The sequence below is a fragment of the Nelumbo nucifera genome, chromosome 5, assembly GCF_055504915.1.
Source record: "Nelumbo nucifera cultivar China Antique chromosome 5, China Antique-T2T, whole genome shotgun sequence".
NCBI lineage: Eukaryota > Viridiplantae > Streptophyta > Magnoliopsida > Proteales > Nelumbonaceae > Nelumbo > Nelumbo nucifera.
The window spans coordinates 68,093,345-68,106,420 of NC_142653.1; the positions used below are offsets into that span (position 1 = coordinate 68,093,345).

At 40.2% G+C, this 13,076-nt stretch overlaps 1 protein-coding gene across 4 annotated transcripts in view; it reads right to left on the reverse strand.

Annotated features, from left to right (window-relative positions):
* The window catches only part of LOC104589855 (Transmembrane proteins 14C), a 46,120-nt gene that overhangs the window by 12,689 nt on the left and 20,355 nt on the right, over positions 1 to 13,076 (reverse strand). For 2 of the 4 annotated variants that reach the window (XR_016076426.1, XM_088888390.1), the window contains exon 4: positions 1,679 to 1,754. The exons of the other annotated variants lie outside the window; for them this stretch is intronic. Coding sequence is in view for 1 of the 2 variants with exons in the window: in XM_088888390.1 (XP_088744516.1) it covers positions 1,720 to 1,754 (35 nt within the window). In the remaining variant the exon portion in view is untranslated. The remainder of the gene's footprint in view (positions 1 to 1,678; positions 1,755 to 13,076) is intronic. 4 annotated transcript variants of the gene reach the window in all.

Consider the following 13,076-nt stretch of genomic DNA (forward strand, 5'->3'; position numbering starts at 1 on the left):
CATGAGTTTGGGTAAATCCTTTTGCTACGAGTCTTGCTTTGTATCTCTCCACACTTCCGTCAGCCTTGCACTTCACTCTAAACACCCATTTGCACCCGATTGTTTTCTTGTCATGGGGTAGATCAGTAATACTCCACGTATTACTTTTCCTAAGAGCATTCATCTCTTCCATCACAGCTAACCTCCACTTCGGATCATCTAATGCTTCCTGAACAGTTCTTAGCACATACAGATTAGAAATCCTAGACACAAATGCTTTATGAGTATGTGATAATTTCTCATATGACAAGTATTTTGCAATAGGATGTTTTGTGCAAGCTCGGGTACCTTTTCTTAATGCAATTGGAATGTCAAGATCTGAAGAGGACAGATTAGGCAAAGACAGAATAGGAGTAGAAGAAGAATTATTCTGAGTTGTAGGACCTTCACTCGATAAATTGGATTGGACTTCTGCTGTAGGAACAACTGGAACAGTAGTACTTTTGTGAAACCTCTTCCTGGTATAAAACTGAAGCTCAGGATGAGGATTGTGATCCGTTTGAAGTACTTCTCCCCCTGTCTCTGATAACGTAGTATCTGGCAAATTTAGATTAAGAGTACTATCACTAGGTTCCATTCTTTCAATAATTGTTTCCGAAACTTGCTTATCAGAATTAATCAAAGGTATAAATTCTTCTAGAATAGGTAAAGTTTCCCAAAAATTATCTTCCTTACTTATGTTCTCCCCCTGAAGAGAATTTTTTTGAAAGAAAAGTTGGTCCTCAACAAAGAATACATCCATACTCTCAAAAAATTTCTTTGTAACTGGATTAAAGCATTTGTACCCTTTTTTATTAGATGCATAACCAAGAAACACACATTTTTTAGCTTTTGGATCCAATTTTGATCGAAAAACATTTGGTATATACACATAACAGACAACCAAACACATTTAAAGGAAGATCCGTGGTTATTCGAGATGTGGGAAAACAATTTTTCAGATTCTATAAAGGAGTTTCATATTTTAAAACTCGAGATGGCATTCTATATATCAGGTAACATGCAGTTAGGAGAGCATTTCCCCAGAGATATTTAGGTACATTCATAGAAAACATGATGGCTCTAGCTACCTCAAGAAGGTGCCTATTTTTTTCTTTCAGCAATCCCATTCTATTGTGGTGTGTCACGACAAGTTGATTGATGGATAATACCTTTTTCGGTCAGAAATGCTCCTAAGTATTTGTTAAAGTATTCAGTCCCATTATCTATTCTTAGAATACCAATTTTGGTTTGAAATTGATTTTCAATCATTAGGAAAAATTCTTTAAATCTTTGTTCAATCTCTGATTTCCTTTCGAACAAGTAAACCCAACATACCCTTGTATGGTCATCAATAAAAGTCACAAACCATTTTTTTCCAAAAATCGTGTTAACCTTAGATGGGCCCCAAACATCACTATGTAACAAATAAAATAGTTTTGAAGCAAAATAAGGTTTTATTGGAAATAAAACACGATGATCTTTAGCCAAATGACAAGCCTCACAATGAAGTTTTGACCAATCAATTCCTTTAAACAATTTAGGAAACAAATGTTTGAGATATGGAAAACTAGGATGCCCTAATCTTCTATGCCATAATATAACTTGATCACAGACAGAGATTGAACTCGTACTACTTAACCATGAACTTTTTTATTACCAATAGCGGTTTCATCTAAGTAGTAGAGTCCATTTATCTCTCTAGCAGTTCCAATCGTCTTCCCCAAGTTCTGGTCCTGAAAAACACAAGTGGAAGGAAGAAAAAAAATGGAACAATTAGTATCTTTAGACAATCTGCTGACAGAAAGAAGATTGCAGGCAAGTTTTGGAACATGTAAAATAGATTTCAGAGTAATTTTTTCTGAAATTTTAATGTTTCCTTTGCCTGCAATAGATGAAAGACTACCATAAGCTATTCTAACTTTTTCAATACCAGAACAAGGATAATAGGAACTAAATAAATTAGAGCAGCTTGTCATATGATCGGAGGCCCCTGAATCTATGATTCAAGGACCCGATTTTCCTAGAATTGAGAGTGCCAAAGAATTGCTACCTGTTTGTGCCATAGACCCGACAAGAGTATTAGGTGACGAATAGGATTTTAGTAGTTTAAGAAGGTGATCTATTTGCTCTTTACTGAATGGAGATGATTCAGTTTCATTTGTTGTAGGTATATTCTGTTCACCAGGTTTGTTCACCCTGCCATTGGATGGTCTCCCGTGCAGTTTGTAGCAATTCTCACAGGTATGGCGAGGTTTCCCACAATAATCACAGCGCAGGTTGTTCTTGTCTCCAACCCGCTGATTTTGGGATGACCTTCGACTGACTTGGGCCTCGGAAATAATCAGGGCTGACCCTTCCACAGGTCCGGTTGTACCTGCAGCCTTCTTTCCAAGCATCACTTGTCTCCGGATTTCTTCTCTACGTACTTCTGCAAATACCTCACCGATTTGGGGCAGAGGGTTTCTTCCAATAATTCGGCCACGAACCTCATCGAATTCAACGTTTAAACCTGCAAGAAACTTGAAGACTCGGCCAACATTCACCATCTTCTTGTAATAATTGCAGTCATCGGGTGACTTCCACTCGTAATCGTTGAATAAGTCCAGGTCCTGCCAAATTCTCTTAAGAGAATTAAAATACTTAGTCACAGAGTTCTCACCTTGGCGAATATCTCCAAGTTGTAGAGTTAACTCGTACACTTGGAATTGATTCCCTAAATCAGAGTACATTTGTGAGACATTGTCCCATAATTCCTTGGTCGTAGAATAGCAAATATAATTTGCCCCTATCTCTTTAGTCATGGAGTTAACCAACCACGTCATCACCATGGAATTTTCAGCATCCCAAACAGCATAGGTTGGATCCTTCACATCAGGCTTCTTCGTGTCTCCTATGATATAGCCAACTTTCCCTCTCCCTCTGAGATACATGCGAACAGATTGTGACCACCGGAGAAAGTTGTCACCATTTAGTTGGATTGTAGTGATCTGAATAGGGTGATTTTTAGGCAGATTCCGGACAATCTGGGGCTCAGGCTGAGAACTGGACGTGACTTCGGTCATTTTTTAGGGACAGAAACGCAAAAACAAACCCTAGGTCTTTTTTGCTCTGATACCATAAAGAAGAGACAGAAAGATAATAAGAATGGGATGATTTTTTATGCTTCTGTACATCAAAATTTATAGCTCTCTCTAGGATACAAACTAGGTAACAAATCTCCCTAAATAAAGGAAAAAATAAAACTGATTTCTAAAAATATTTGTATAGCTCACAAATCTCTCAACTACCTAAAATAGCACATAATATAATAGATAATTACCGAAATCTTCCAACACTCTTTAAGGCTATAAATAGGAGAGCAGGACAAACCTATAAAGACACAACAGAAATCACAGATATTCTGTTGAATTAAGAGAAGACAATATACAGTTCGACTGCTTCTGTCTTCTGCTCTTGTTCCTGCTCTTGCCGCCCTACCTAGTTCGATCTCCACCAGTGGGAGTGATCAAGAATATTTCTTGATATTGCCCTTCGCTAGAAAAGGCAATCTGAAGTCGTGCTCACCAGCCCTCCATCATATTCTTACTGAAGAATTTGGTTCTTGCTGAAGAACCGTCCTGCTGATTCTGCTTCACCTCACACCATGTCATATTCGGTGGAAGCAGTCTTTGGTCTTCTCCTTGGGCGTGAACACCTTCGTTGGGGGTTTACTATTACTCCGTATCAGATATATCCCTCTACTCCCTTTTTGGTTTCAGATCTGGTCCGGCTTGGTTTCAAGATTGATCATTGAAAATGCAGTTTTCTAAAATAAGGAATGTGATTCCCACAAGGGAGAGAGAAATTTTTGAAATTTCGCTCAACCTTCCTATAGGGTTCGGCCATCCATATGATGGATCTCTCATCCCTTCAGTGGTATTAGAGCCAGGTTCAAATCTTGAACCAAAATTAAACCAGATCTGGATCTGCACAAATGGCTAGAAGGCATTCTACCCGATTTGCACAGTTAGCGTTTTCTAGGAAAATTGGTTCCTAGTTTTTTGGCGATTGATTTAAAATTAAATCTTTATAAATCACGATTTTTTGGTTGTTTGTACGGTGGAGATCGAATCCTTTAATGGCGCAAGAAATCTGCGCACCTGTTGTTCTTTTCAGTCTTGGTCTGTAATTAATTAATTTTAATTTTTAGACGGAATGTATAGGAATTCAATTCTGATGTAATATTAATAGAAAATAGGTTTTCTATTTTATTTCATTCAAAGATGAAGCAGAAAGCGTAGAGGAGAGATTTTCGAAGATATGGGTTCAGCCATCTGCAATTTGCAGTTTTGGAAACTGCATGCTGCGATCTAATTTTTGTTTTGCAGGGTAGCAGTCCTACGAACAGCCCCCTACTAATTCTTGATTGTCTTGTATCAGTTATTTAATTTTAGATCATCTTTCTTGAATTAAATCTTGAATTAAAAATCAAAACCTACACCCATTCGAACCGGATTGGACCAAACTGGTTGGACCGAATCTATGGTTCGATGGGGGCTGTTCTCGGCCCTAAAATTTCATATATGGGTCCAGGAGCTGATGATTAATTGCAAGATGCAATTCAGCCCACATCTGTAAAACCCAGTTTTAATCTGTTAAAACTGCTTTAGTCCAATTCAGCATGAAAGCTATATGAGCCGAACTGTTCTTTGCAGTTCAGCCCATATACCTAGATAATGTTAATCAGTAATATTATGAAATTTATATGGGCTTTCATTATGGGTTTTACAGTTATTTAATTGATTTGATCAATTATGGTTTTCATGCATGTGATGTATGGATGTGTGATGTGCTACGTTCATGGGCCATAAGTACTTGGCCCATGTTGATTCGATAAGTAGCTCTTACGCACACCATGGCTGAATGCACATCATTGCCATGGTGTCCTTAAGATCATTGGATGATCTCCCTTCGTGGTGGGCCCCACACCAGCTTCCTCCCCAAGAGGAACCGTGCAAAACCCTAGCCGTTTAGGGCCCATCTAAATCTGATTTTATGAAAACCAATGGGAGCCACTGTCCTGCTGATTCTGCTTCACCTCGCACCGTGTCATCTTCGATGGAAGCAGTCTTTGGTCTTCTCCTTGGGTGTGAACTCCTTCATTGGGGGTTTACTATTACTTTATATCAAGTATATCTCTCTACTCCCTTTTTGGTTTCAGATCTGGTCCGGTTTGGTTTCAAGATTGATCCTTGAAAATGCAGTTTTCTAAAATAAGGAATGCGATTCCCACATGGGAGAGAGAAATTTTTGAAATTTCGCCCAACATTCCTACAGGGTTCGGCCATCCATATGATGGATCTCTCATCCTTTCACCTCTCCTCTCTTTTGGTTTCAGATCTAGTCCGGTTTGGTTCGAGATTGATCCTTGAAAATACAGTTTTCTAAAATAGGGAATGTGATTCCCACATGGGAGAGAGAAATTTTTGAAATTTCGCCCAACCTTCCTGCAGGGTTCGGCCATCCATACGATGGATCTCTCATCCCTTCAGTGGTATCAGAGTCAAGTTCAAATCTTGAACCGAATTAAACCAGATCTGGATCTGCGCAAATGGGCAGAAGGCGTTCTACCCGATTTGCGCAGTTAACGTTTTTCTAGGAAGTCGGTTCCTAGTTTTTGGGCGAATGATCTGAAATTAAACATTTATTAATCTGATTTATATTTAGAATTGTTGTATATATTTTTCTTGGACTTTGGGTTGTTCGTATGGTGTAGATCGAATTCTTTTATTGGCGCAAGAAATCTGCGCACCTGTTTATTTATTCTATTCATTCTTGGTCTATAATTAATTTTATTTTTAATTTTTAGACAGAATGTATAGGAATTCGAATCTGATGTAATACTAATAGTAAATTAGGTTTTCTATTTTATTTCATTCAAAAACGAAGCAAAAAGCGCAAAGGAAAGAATTTCACAGATTCAGGTTCAGCGATCTGCGATTTGCAGATTTGGAAACTGCATATTGCGAACTGATCTTTGTTTTGCAGGGTAGCAAACTTACGAACAGCCCTCTTACTGATTCTCGATTGTCTTGCATCAGTTGTTTAATTTCATATCATCTTCTTGAATTGAATCTTGAATTAAACATCAAACCCTAGACCCATTCGAACCAGATTGAACCAAACTGGTTGGACCAAATCTGTTGTTCGATAGGGGGCTGTTCACAGCCCTAAAATTTTATATGGGCCGAGGGATTGATGGTTAATTGCAAGATGCAATTCGGCCCAAATTTGTAAAACCCAATTTTAATCTGTTAAAACTGCTTTAGCCCAATTCAGCATAAATGCTATATGGGCCAAACTACTCTTTGCAGTTCAGCCCATATACCTAGATAATATTAATTGGTAATATTATGGGCTTTATATATGGCTTTTACAGTTATTTAATTGATTAGATCAATTATGGATTTAATGCATGTGATGTATGGATGTGTGATGTGCTACGTTCATGGGCCATAAGCACTTGGCCCATGCTGATTTGATAGTGGCTCTTACGCACACCATGGCTAAACGCACATCATTGCCATGGTGTCCTTAAGATCACTGGATGATCTCCCTACGTGGTGGGCCCCACACCAGCTTCCTCCCCAAGAGGAACCATGTGGAACCTTGGCCGTTTAGGGCCCATCTAAATCTAGCCTTATGAAAGTTAGTGGGAACCACTTTGGTTTGACCTAAATCTGATCTAGGGAGTTTTTCGATCCCTCCATTAAACATAAATGCATGTGATAGGGAATTTCATATGATGAATTCTCTAAAGGCCTTCCATCATTAGTATGAAGGTTGACTATATTGACGGGTGGGGATGCACCATAAAATTGGGATATCCATCTGCTGATCCGGTTGACTGGATTGCTTCATGAGATGATAGAGGCATCATATACTGATGTGGGAGGGGCCTATCCTAAAATGGAAGAATCTCTCACGGTACCTTGGCGTTCACGAACATAATGGGTGAGCACTTACTGGACAGAAAGGTTAAACCTAAAATGGCTATGAACCTTATATGACAAAGGCCAAAGGGAAAGCTCATAAGATGAGTGGATGAGATCCTTCACAGAAGGTGGTGGGGTTTTGCAGCTGAAACAGTTGGCTTCATGCACCCTATGTGGTTTCCCACATTTCCAGAGACACAACTGTCTCCGTCACTGAGATTGGAGGGAATCTCAGAGATGCCGAAAATGGAATTAGAACATAAATTAAAAGCCCTTTCTATGTGATGACATGAATCAATTACGTTGTGGACTTTCAAATCTGCCTTGCCTTCACCAGAAATGGCAAACGGAAACTTCATCAAATTGTTGGATGATAACAAACTCAAGGGCCCTAATTATGCTGACTGGTTCCGAAACCTTATGCTGGTTCTGACGTCCGAGAAATTGGACAAAATTACTAAAAACCTTGCTCCGGATCGTCCAGGTGACAAGGCTTCCGAGGCCCGAAGAAGAGAGTATCAAGAATGGGAAGAGAAAAACTCTCTTGCCCGGTGTTATATTATAGCCTCTTTGGACAATCGGATACAGCGACAATTCGATAAGATCGAAGTGTCTAAGGATATACTAGATAGTCTGAAGACTATGTATGAAGAGCAGAACTGTTCTACTCGACAAAAGGTCTTAAAATTGTTTATGACTGCACAGATGACCGAGAACCAATAAGTTCATGACCATTGTCTAAAGATGATGAGTTACATCAATGAACTGAAGGCTCTCGGGTCAGGGCTAGATCATGACACTAAAATTTATGTTGTCCTCAATTCCTTACCTCCGTCCTTCAATTAGTTTATCCCACGTGATATAGTTAATCCCATGTGCCTTTGGCATTACAGACTTGGCCACATTAATATAGATCGTATCACAAGGTTGGTAAAGGATGGTCCTTTGGATTTTCTAACTGTAGAAGATCTTCCAACCTGTGAACCTTGCATTCAAGGTAAGATGACGAAACGGCAATTTTCGAGAAAGCCTGAAAGATCTACAGGCACACTTGACCTGATACATACTGATGTATGTGGCCCCCTGAATGTTAGGACACGTAACCAGCACGTTTATTTCATAACATTAACCGATGATTACTCATGGTATGGTTACGTGTACCTAATGAGACATAAGTCTAAATCTTTTGAAAAGTTCAAAGAATTCAGACAAGAAGTCGAGAAATAGTTAGGGAGATAAATTAAAACCCTTCAATCAGATCGAGGTGGCGAGTATCTCTTTGACGAATTCAGGGACTACTTAAAGGACAATGGGATAGTATCACAGCTATCTCCTCCTACTACACCACAGCTAAACGGTGTGTCAGAAAGGAGGAACCAGACTTTATTGGATATGGTCCGATCACTTATCGTCCACTCAGAGTTACCCACATCCTTTTGGGGTTTCGCATTAGAGACTGCGATTTACGTGTTGAACCGAGTTCCAAGCAAATCCGTTCCTAAGACTCCATATGAGCTACAGACCGATAAGAAACCAAGTGTGAGACACTTGAAGATTTGGGATTGTCCAGCACATGTTAAAAGAATTAGTGCTGACAAATTGGAATCCAAGACCAGTCGTTACCTATTTATAAGTTACCCCAAAGGCTTTGTAGGTTACTTGTTCTATGATCCAAAAGACCAAAAGCTGTTTTGCAGTCGAAGTGCTCACTTCCTAGAGGAAGATTACATCCTAGATAATCATCATCAGGAAATTGTTCTTGATGAGGAGAGCTCAGGGGTAGTGGGAGACGTCCCACCGACTCCAGAAAATAACCAACCTAGAAGATCTACCTGGGTTTCCAAACCTCCAATTCGTTACTGCTATGACCAAAAAAGTTACCTGGTGGAAGTCACGACCGAAGAAGAGGATCCCGTGACTTATTCAGAAGCTATGTTGGACATAAATTCCTTGAAGTGTGTAGATGCCATGAGAGCTAAGATGAACTCAATGGAGACCAATAGAGTCTGAACTCTAGTAGATCCGCCCCCTGGGGTAAAGGCAATTGGTTGCAAATGGATCTATAAGAGGAAGAAGGGCCCCGATGGTAAAATTGAGACCTACAAGCCTCGTCTTGTTGTGAAAGGGTACACTCAGAAAGAGGGAATCGATTATGAGGAAACCTTTTCGCCTATGGCCATGCTTAAATCCATTAGGATTCTGCTAACTGTAGCAGCTTACCATGACTACGAGATTTAGCAAATGGATGTCAAAACCACGTTCCTGAATGGAGATCTTACTGAAGATATGCAGCAACCGCAAGGTTTCATAGCTGCAGGTCAGGAACACATGGTATATAAACTCAGTCGTAGGGAGCATCAAGTATGCCATGCTGTGCACTCGTCCCAACATTTCTCAGGCAGTGAGTGTGGTAAGCAGATACCAATCTAACCAAGGGCAAGAGCATTGGACCGCTGTAAGTGAAGCGGTCCTTCAATCTAACCTTTGAAGGACAAAAGAGTTTTGTCGGGTATTCGATGGTAGTTCACTACAGATCTAGGGGTATACTGATGCTGATTTCCAATTAGATCTAGATGATAGAAAGTCTACATCGGGTTATATTTTCACGATAGGATCATGTGTTATTAGCTGGAAAAGCAACAAACAGGGGTCCACCACAAAGTCCACAACTGATGCCGAATACATTGCCGCAAGTGAAGCTGCCAAAGAAGTCGTTTGGATGAAAAAATTCATTCAGGAATTAGGAGTAGCTCCATCCAGCACATCACTCATTCCATTGTTGTATGACAACACTGGAGCCATTGCTCAGCCTAAGGAGCCACGAGCCCACTCGAAGTCAAAGCACATCGAGAGAAAATACAATGTATTGCGGGAGATGGTTGGAAGAGGGGACGTCCTGATTCAGATGGTAGCATCAGCGGAAAATGTAGTAGACCCATTAACTAAGCCACTAACACAGAAAGTGTTTGAGAAACACGTGGAAAGTATGGGACTTCGGCTTGTACCCGATTGGACCTAAGTGCAAGTGGGAGCTGTTAGACAGTTATGCCCTTAGCTCCAATCAGATTGATGTACATTTTGACATTTATTGTAAATGAATAAAGTACATAATTGATTCATGTCATTGTGGTGTGTTTTTGTATAATACACTTAAACTGGACACTTATGAGACTCGTGTTAGTTTAGAATCTTTACAACCATTGGATAGATCTGGGGAGATTTATCCTGCTAAGGCTGACACTGATGTACCGCCAAGTTGGTTGGGGTGGCTTGTCTCAGCTGCCAGGGTGAGTCCTGAGATATATGCAGTGTGGGTTTTCTTGAAGCCCTGAACCGGACCGAAATCCCAATATTGCCCTGGACCTTGGAGATTGATGGGCAAAACTGGAATGTTACACCTGACCCCTAGACTCGATTATGGTTCTGCACTAGGTGTCGGATCGGATTGTCTTTGATATGCCAATCAGTGAGATCCTTAGAGGGGGTCAAAACCTGGGTATGTTGGGACAGTCCGAGAATTCATCTGAGTGAGTGATCATAGTGACAGGATCAGCCCCTTTGTCGAACAAAGTGAATGATCGGGGATGCACTCTCTCTGATGGAAACCAAAACTGCCGGCAGTTGATTTCAACCGTTGAAATTTGTTTTTGCAAAATATATTTATATAATGATATACGTATATATTATGGTTTCAAAATGTTTGCAAAAGGTTTTAATTCCCGGGATCCATGTGAGTAGAGATTGCAGCACTGTACCTTGCAACCGAGGGAGAGGTCCTCTCTTGTCGGGCAGTGTTTGATCATTATGGGCTGAGAGGTAAGTGTAAGACCACTAAGGGTAATACCTGATGGGCTAATTTTGCATCTGCCCACAGTCCATGGGTTTTCATAAAGTGGTTGGACCCAAAGACCATTTAGTGTAAATGTTGGGCCCATTAAGAGCCCATGCTGATGGACTCAAGGGTTCACTGTCTCCTACATTCAATTCAGCCAGGCCTTGTAACAAAGGTTGGGTTGAACCCATGTGGCTAATGTGTATATCAATGTTTGGGTCCCACGCTATACAAGGAGAGCCAACTAGGTAGCAGGTTAAGAGGTTAAGTGAGCATATAAACTTAATGGGCCTAAAGCCCAATTTTGAATTGGGTTAATTAGATTAATTAAATAGGGGCAAATCTGGGTTTGGATCAGCAGATAAGAATAAGAAGATAAGTCTTATCCACTTAAAGAGTCCAGATCCAAATAAAGATTTGGATCAAGAAACTCCTAATTTGATTAGGATCAAGCTGATCTTAAACTGTAGATAAGATAAGGGATTATCCTATATGTAAATCAGTCCTCAAAAATTAGGTGTAAATTTGAAAATTAGAGAGAAAAAGGAAGAAGAAAAGTAAGAGCAACAGTACAAGAGAAGAAGATGGCGAAAAGAGGAGGAAGAAGAAGAAAGGTTCGAATAATCTTCCCTTTCTTCTCTAATCCCTTTTATTACGAATTAATTGTTAAAGTAATTACAAGTATGCCCTTAAGTGGGCGGCCAGCTAGGCAGTAACATAAAGAGATCAAACAAAAAGAAATAACAGGCCCATTAAGAGAGGTCCATTAGCTAACAAGAGAAAGAAAAGACATTACAAGAGAAGATACTAGGACCCATTCGGCCCAGTCTCTTTACACTCCCCCTCAAGCCGAGTATAGATGTCAATCATGCCCAGCTTGCTTATATAGTGTATCATTTTCCCTCTTGGAACTCCCTTGGTCAAGATATCAGCCAATTGTTCGTCTGATGTGATGAATGGCAAACAAACTTCTCTTGAGGAAACTCTTTCCCTTATAAAATGTCTATCAACCTCAATGTGCTTAGTTCTGTTGTTGAACAGGATTATGTGCAATATTGATAACTGCTTGGTTGTCACAGTAGAGCATCATTGGCTTCTCGTAGTCAACCCCCAATTCTTCTAAAAGGGATCGTAGCCACAGTAATTCTGACACACCATGTGTCGTTGCCCTGTATTCTACTTCAGCTGAGGATCTAGCAACTACAGACTGTTTCTTACTCCTCCATGACGCAATGTTCCCAACGACCAGAGCACAATAACCTGAGGTGGATCTCCTATCATCAGTACATCCTGCCCAATCAGCATCAGTAAAAGTTTCCAGCTTCATGTGTCCATGTTTGGCAAATAGAATACCTTTCCCTAGAGTACCTTTCAAGTAACACAGAACCCTTTCTGCAGCAGCTAAATGAGTATCTCTGGGAGAATGAATAAATTGACTAATAACACTTACTGCATAGGAAATGTCTGGCCGAGTCATGCAAATATATAACAACTTCCCAAGCAATCTCTGAAACACCCCCTTATCAGATAAAAGGTCACCATCTGTAGCAGAAAGTTTATGATTGGGATCAATAGGAGTGGAGATTAGTTTAGCTCCAAGTTTACCAGTCTCGGCAAGGAGGTCAATGACATATTTACGCTAAGAAATGAAGATACCATCCTTAGATCTAGCAACTTCAATGCCCAAAAAATACCGAAGATCTCCCAAATCCTTGATCTCAAATTCAGAGTTGAAAAATCTTTTTAGTTTACTGACCTCTCGAGTGTCATTACCCGTGACCACAATATCATCAACATAAACTATCAAGGTCACCAGAGAGCCATTTCTCTTCAAGAACAGGGTATGATCAGATTGAGTTTGTGTGTAACCAAAGGAGACAAGAGCAGCCCTGAACCATTCAAACTAAGCCCGAGGAGACTGTTTGAGACCATAAATAGATTTCTGTAGTTTACACACCTTGCCTTGCATTTCCTTCCCATACACCCCTGGAGGCAAAGACATATAGACCTCTTCTGTAGGTCTCCATTTAAGGAGGCATTTTTAACATCAAACTAGTGTAGGGGCCAATCAAAAGTAGCGGCTAGAAATAACAAAACCCGGACTGAGGTCATCTTAGCTACAGGAGCAAATGTCTCAAGATAATAAGGAGAGAGAAGGCTGTAAGACTGGTGTTTGGAGATACAATGGGTTGTACACTTCCGCTTGCCCTTGTGGAGAGCAATAGGAAGGTCAAGGTCTGGGAAAGACG